At 43.1% G+C, this 7,723-nt stretch overlaps 1 protein-coding gene across 1 annotated transcript in view; it reads left to right on the top strand.

Annotated features, from left to right (window-relative positions):
- Positions 1-6,420: 6,420 nt before the first annotated feature.
- T265_02984 (hypothetical protein) overlaps positions 6,421-7,723 on the top strand; it is a gene marked incomplete at both ends in the record, with an annotated part of 6,161 nt that continues 4,858 nt past the window's right edge. Inside the window, 3 exons of the mRNA XM_009167363.1 lie at positions 6,421-6,552; positions 6,806-6,830; positions 7,394-7,708. Coding sequence (XP_009165627.1) covers positions 6,421-6,552; positions 6,806-6,830; positions 7,394-7,708 — 472 coding nt within the window. The remainder of the gene's footprint in view (positions 6,553-6,805; positions 6,831-7,393; positions 7,709-7,723) is intronic.

Raw genomic sequence — 7,723 nt, 5'->3', positions numbered from 1 at the left:
CCGGACCTGCAACGATTATAACGAGAGCGCTTTGAGTGAGCAGATTCAGAACGGAACGCAAAAGGTGGTGATGCGCACATTATAGGACCAGATGATGGTAAATATAATGAAACTTGAGCTAGCGGATTACAACAGCTTTATTTCACAGTTTGTTATCCAATTCACTGTGACCAAAAGTTCCTCTGTTGCCTCTGTTTCAAACGGCAACCTCACTTCTCAGATTTCCCTCGTTAGGGTGAAATTCAACTAACCCATTCTCCTACTCAAACAGTGTAACAATCTTGGTTCCGAGACCAGATAAGTTGACCCCAATAGGGAATATGATAAGCGCGAGTTTAATTGCCGCTAGAAATACGGGCCACGCTTTGTCGCGAAACCAGTGCATTCTTCTTGTTAGATGGGTTTGGTGGACTATCCCATCGCCTTCTTACTACCTATTGCCCGGAAGGTATGAATCACAACCTGAAACTGGAGTGTTTGTACGAACGCACTCTATAGGTCAGGGCCTCGAAGTCAAGTAAATTGGCGCACGTCGTTAACTGGAAGCTCGTTCACATTAGATAAGTTGATGTGCATTAGGGTTCATGTAGCTAGGTGGCATCAGACACACCGGGACTTTGGTTCGCTGATTTCCGATGAATCAACTCTCGTCATTATGCTTGTATCCTGGAATTGCCGGAACTAGTCGCTGGTGATAACTTAGGGGAGAAATTGTGCCTTGCTTGGATTAGAGTTTTGTTTGACTTTTTTCTGAGAGTTCACGGTTGGAATCTTCTCACATGAACGAGATGTTGTCGTGGACCACATTTTTCTCAGTACCTTCTTAATAACGTGAACCGGAGTCCAGATAGCCGCTTAGCCAAACGAGAAACCCAATGAACGTGTGAATCAGCTGATCTATTGAACGCTGACGTGTACAGACATGTCTTGTGCAGCCGAAAATGGGCTATTTATAAAGCGCACGTGGAAAGGTCTAGGTGGGCCATAAAGTGGTGCTAAAAATAGAATTCATCTGCCAAGAGCAAGTGAAGAACAACCAATTAACTCTGTCTCAACGAAAACGGTTATTCCATTGACAGTTGTGTATTCCAGTTATTTTTGGAGCTGGTTCTCCTATTATATAGTAACCTGTCATTTGATGGCAGTCCTATTATTAGTAAAAGCTGTTTTCACATCCCTTTCTTTCTTTGTCTCTCACCCTTATGGACTTAAGCCAGCTAGGCAACATCAAGAACATAAATTCGTTCTGGTTGGCACTTATAAGTAGCACGTTTTCTTGACTATACCGGTGAAAGGAAATACGTCTTCCAGTGCAGAGCTACACGCGATCGGTGGGGGCTTTGTATCCTAAAGTGTGCTGCTGAGTTTTCTGGGATGTCGCTTGAGTTCTATACAAGACGAAATAGACGCTCTAGAGAGCCTCAATGATTTCCAAATCAATGTTCCAACAAATTCATGGGGGCGTTTTTAGCCAGATACTACTTACACGCTTCATCAGTAGCATACATCGCCACATTCACAGCAAAACCCGGAACATCTGAAATGCGGTGCGAGCGCGTTGCTTATATTTTCCCGCAGTATAAGGTGGATGCGTCCGAATAATAACCTGTGAGTAGTCAAACATGTTCGGGCGTCAGCGGTGCGGTGAGTTCACCCAAGGTCTCGAATGTCGACTCAGCAGCTGTCCTGCCTATGTGGATCGGATGGCTTACCTGTCAAGTTTCCGCACTCAGGATGCATCAAAGAAGGTTCTTAAATTGATGGTGTTCACCCCTAAACAAGGACATGTTGGTAAAGCATTTTTGACCATCGTTCGCTGATTTCAAGGTTGAAACACGATTGCGTCACTTGTAAGAAAATCAGGTTTCATATTCCGACACAGCTAGGGAGATGCACTGGAAGTGAGCTTAACTAAGACGCGATTCTTGGTCTGCTGCCGAGAGGACACAATGACTAGGCCTAGGTAAGGAAACACTGCTTAGAGGAGAACGGTGTGAGTACAAAATGGGTGCGTCAATGCTGAGCTACGTCTCATTCATAAAAATGTCCTTTGTTCAGTTCCATTCAAATACGACTGGACAGCAAACGTAGTTCGTCGTACTACAGAAACTAACCAAAGTTACTGACCATCGTGTAAGATCAGTTAGTTAGAATTTTACGCCTTAAGTCTATATCTACCGAATGCTGAGTGAGTAGAGAATTAAATCTATTCCAAGTACAGAAGCCAGCATTCATTAACGAGCCTTGATTGATTTGGATCATCCGGTTCACTTGTCAGCCCTTGGAGGAGCGATGCGGTATCCATTGATTGAGGCTTCCTTATCGAAACTAACGTGTCATCACGTGTACTGGAAGTAGCAATTATGTTCACAATGATATAAAATCATCCCACTTCCTTAGGGGTCACCTTTCAAGGCTGACCCAGATTGGTTTACGTCCAAAGTGGACTAAACTAGGAGGGTAACGTGTTATTTACCTATACTTCCAATTCTTCTACAGACTTATTCGCTACTATATTAGAATTCAACTATAGACTAGGATACAATGCAGCACTGATGAAAATGTCATGAAATTCGAAAACAGGATCACAAAAGCACATTGATTTGCCAGCAATTTATGCATTTGAACTTGATCAGTAAAAAGACGTGTGTTTATCGAGATCTGTCCAATTTGGTTTGAGATAGAACATAAGGTTGACGGAAACTCGAGGAACGTGCCTATCTGAGGACATTCAAGGAGAGCGAAATCGGTCATGCGCTGTCTGGGAGATTTCAGCAACTTATGAATATTTAGGAGTCCCGGGCCGAAATAACCTCGGAGAGTGTTTAAAATATTCAGCGCAATTTGGTGTACCATAAAGAGTTTTTTAATTATGAAGTCCTAGAGAAAGGTTGCCCAAGGAAACGAAAACATCCGATTACAGCCACCTATTCCACTACGCTGTTTTTTTGATTCTATAATTAAAAATATCATGAGAAGTCTCCCCCAGCGGAGAGAGGTGGCATTCACATTACACAATGGAATATCTTAGGCAAAACTCCAATAAACCTTCCAGGGGGCACTTGAACGTATCGTTTTTATATGGGCATCTGATTGCATTAAATATGCTCAGATATCATTGACTTTTCGACTTACTGGGTGGTTTTGCTGTAGAAAATTGTGCAAATTGTGGTTCTAGTTTCTTTGTGTAAGCGTATTTTCATACCATACCTGCCTAGAACGTTTATACTGATATTTTTACAATAAGAGTTTGCAATAAAATACCTGGCGTTTATAGTACGATGGGAGTTATATGTTTCCCCCCATAGGATGCGTTCAAGTCCATGCTTTACTTGCCTTTCTGTTTTGTCGTACTGAGTCACAATAGCTTTTTTCGAATTACCCAAAGACAATATTTATCTAAAATGATTACAGTACACATGATTGCATACAGATTACAATACAGAACCTGTTCGTGTGGTCTGGTAACCTAATCTCACCTTCCACATGTTTTAGTTTTTTAAGATAGAGAGGAAGTTCAACTGATATCACGGCGTAACGGTGCACGTCTTTAGATAAGGCCAGAGACTGTTGGTTCGCGACTACAGCGGCAGACACCCCAAGTGGGTTCCAGGCTACATCCCTCCCTCGTCGTCAATTTCAGTGATGATAATGCTTCAGAACAAACAAACGTTTTCAGCAAACAACTAACCTGTGCACTAAATGCCCTAACCAGTCGGAAAACACAGGTCTTTGTATGGAGTGACATTCTGGAAATTTCGAAGCCTTCTGGATGTGGCACTGGCAAACTGAATCCGGCGGAATCACTCATGGCTACACTCTAGACCAATCGGAATTCGCCTTAGTGCCGAGCAGAAAAGCAACCCAATATTCTGACTAATCGCGGCGGTTTAGGCTTCCTAACCATGGCAGTACCTAACTCCTAGCGGTACAGCGATTATGGAGCATATTCCACCCTAACAGCTTGTATTAACTCCGCAAGAATGGACAACTTTTCTGCTGGAAGTTCCCCGCTGTTCTTTGACTTTCAAGTGACAACCTGGATATGCCATTGTTAGGTAAAAGTCAAATTCGTCAGCTACAGCAAATGTGGGGTAGATATGTGATGAGGAAAAAATTCCGAAGACCTCGTTAAAGGATACTCCGTCCGACCCTTTCTGTACACAAATTACACGTCACAGAAAAGAGAGGAGTTTTTCTACCACACAGCTTTATACTTAATTGTGCCTATGGCCACCGCCGGAGAGAAGGTGATCAAAAACATCCGTTTTTCGGGTCTTGGCGCCCTCCCGCAGACAATCATGTTCTCTAGTGAAATATGATATTTTTTCAACTTTGGGGTTACAATGCACTTTTAAACGTAAAGGCAAATTCTTTTGTTACTCATGGATACATGTGGATGCTAGAATCTTGGCCGAGCTAACTGAGAGCAGATGCCTTATGAAAGTGGTCGTTTAAAGATTGTACCATACCGAACAGTTTGTATTTGAAATAAAATGCTAACGCTGTAGGGGAAAATTGACTCGGGGCAATATTAGTGTTGTCAAGGATGGGCGAGGTTTACAAATTAAACTCGTATGAGAGGGGAGAAAATTAAGTCAGCCTTTCTTTGAATCTGCAAGTTTCATGGATGATCAAATGAAACCCGTGATGGGTTTTTTGGTCAACTCACGGATACTGTGGCTGCATGCTACTAGGAAACTATCATTCAGGTCGGCTTATCCTGACCAAAGATTTTGGAAAGGCAGCTTCCAAGATGATGCAAATTGAGTTGGGTCATCCAGACCCAATTAACACAACCAACGGAGGTCTACCATTGTTACTGTTCGAATGATCAATGCCTCTCACTATCGTGCCTCATCACTGAAGCGGATGGACGATTCGCACGCTTCACTATGCGTGGGCAGTGTGTCCCTAAATGGGAGGCATAAGGCAAACAATTGATCGAACCGGTTGACTGTGTGTCCCTGCATGCTTCAGAGACCATAAATTGAGTCTCTGCAGTGTCTCAGAATGCTTTTTACAGCTGACCATGTGTACGCCCAGCTTCCTGTGAGGCGATGCAGGCCACTATCAAGGGAATGGTGAACGACATCACAAAGCGTTTTTCTGGCTTGTTGAACTCACGCGGTCCTAGAATAGGATAAGGGCAAAGAGATTATACGGTAAAAAGTACACTTTCAATCAAAATAAAAGCTTTCAGTTCTATAGGGATATTACATCTATTTTCTTCTCTAACATTGTGTGTGGGACTTCATATACTTATATTTGCGGGTCAGATAAATGCTGCTTGCCATTCGACTCTGATAGCTTTCCACTGCAGCGGTTTTCTTAAAATCGCGTGGCGATGTTTGAACCTGCTTTCAGTGAAACAGAAGTGGGCCTTTTGTGGCAACTCTAGTGTGCATCAGGACTGTTGCAACCAATCTAGAACCGAGTGAACAGGCCTCATGGCAATCACCTCGAACCTTTTTGGTGGTCTGGTGTTTTGTCAGTCGCGGTGATTTTAAGACGCTTTCCGGAAAGTGTGGTTTAGTACCCAGAAGATTTCTATTAACAGCTGTGATGTACACACCCATAGCCGATGGTCGGTTTTGAAACCGGAGTTGGCATGATGTGGGTGGTAGCTACACACGTCTACGCTTACCTATCCTTAGATGGAAAAAATTGACTCAGCCGCACTTCTGTCCAAAACATTCTCCTAAGGTCAGTTTTCTTTGAAACTGTATGCCGTACAATGTCTTCAGATCTGGAGTTCATAGGGTACGAATAATCAACATAACTGACGAATAATCCGAAAAATACTCTGGAACTGATGCCTGGCCCGCCTTCATCAGTGTACGGTGAGTGGCAACTGCATTTTTCAATACTTACGTCAGTATCTGCTAGCGCGGACGATTAGTCACATCATTTTGATGGGCGACATTCCAGGGCTGATGCAAACATGCACACCAGTGTCTAAAAAAGCTGTATACAGCATTTTCGTGAAGGTCGGTGCTCCGACTATGTATCTGTACTGTTAGCTGACTATGTATATACATACAAATAGTCATATATAATGTTGGGTTCGAGATATCTCAATGGCTGAGGTGCGGAAAAGCTCACCGGAAGGTCCACGGTTCAAACGAAATCCCGGCAACATTTCTCTCTAGATTTAATCAACCCGGATGTGTCTCAGCCCTTGTGGTTCCTTCGGGTGGCATGGCAGATACGCACCGAAAGAGTGCAACAGCTAAACGACAACTATGTATGACATCTGTATACTGTATCCAGCCTGCATTTTTCAGCACAAAACCCTTGTCCTTCACCCAGCACTCGAGTAGTACAATTGAACACCTATACAACATTAATTTTGCTGTATTTGTGACGCATTATCCATAAGGTTGCTAAAAAATTCGTCGACAAATCTTTAACAACCTTATGAGTAGTGCATTCCAAATATACATGATCGCGACATCTCGAATATTGTTGCGACTGCAACATGAGGCGGCCTGGTGCAGCACATTCAGTTACCTGGAAACATCACAAACGAGAGATTCAGCTGGGTTCCAGGTAAGTCTCTCGAAAAACCAAATTCGTTTGCGGATCAGTGTATTTCGTTAATTTTGCTGTGTTGTATAGAAAAATTCGGAAAGGGACTGCGTGAAAACACGAGATGGTTCCTATTCACAAATTGGATTCGTATAAATAACGGAAATGGTAGAACAGCTCAATCCTTTAAGTATCTAGTGCGTCTTTACATTTATGAAGTAATTCACACAACGACAACTGAGTCGTAAGCGCTCGCGCTTCTTTTCTTCTGCAGGTGTTTCGAAGCGACGTACGGAAAGGTGTGTTGAATGCAGAAAATTATGAATAGCGCTTGGTTTTTCATTGCAAATGCCCTGATAGAGAAAAGTTGCTGAGTCCTTGAACTAGAAACGAGTGACGACCGAGTTAACATCAGTTTAATTGCAAATGAGGGCAACCTCACAGTTCCGTACAAAGTGGTGCTCGAGGCAAAAATACTCAAGGGCTGTGTTTCCTAGTTAATCCCCAAGAATGGGCAGTTGAAGAAATTTCAGCAAACATGTGGGCAGATTCCTTGAAGAAACTATACAAAAGTTTCTAAAATATTGTGCCAAATGGAACACACCGCATGCAGTTGAAGAATATGGTATATGAGTTCAGCCTCTTGTTAATTCAACTGATATACAAACGTGTGTGTTTATCGAGATCTGTCCAGTTTGGTTTTATATAGAACATAAGGTTGACGAAATCTCAGGAAACGTGACTACCTGGTGACCCCCAGAAGAGCAAAACCGGTTATGGGCTGTCTAGGAGATTTCAGCAAGCTTATGATTATTTAGGATTCTGGGCGAACATCAGCTGGAAGAGTGTTAAAGTTATTCAGCGCCAATTCTTCACACCCTGCTAGAACACCGCCATACGTGTGAGCGACCCACGATTCTAGTATTCCTGGATTTCCGAGGCGCGTTCGACTCGGTTGATCGGTCTCTTCTTCTTGACACGCTTGTCCACCAAGGAATGTCAAGGAATTCTGCAAACATAATACGTTCTTTGTATTTTCAGACTTCCGGACGTGTGAGAGTGTACGGAGAGCTCTCCAAAAGCTTCCGTACACAATACGGTGTCCGTCAGGGATGCCCACTCTCTCCATTCCTTTTTAACTTTGTGATCGATGAAATAATGAGACGAACGCTGGAGGGTCTCCAAAACCCTG

The sequence above is a fragment of the Opisthorchis viverrini genome (genome assembly GCF_000715545.1).
Source record: "Opisthorchis viverrini unplaced genomic scaffold opera_v5_39, whole genome shotgun sequence".
Taxonomy (NCBI): domain Eukaryota; kingdom Metazoa; phylum Platyhelminthes; class Trematoda; order Opisthorchiida; family Opisthorchiidae; genus Opisthorchis; species Opisthorchis viverrini.
This window is presented reverse-complemented; position numbering and strand designations above follow the sequence as displayed.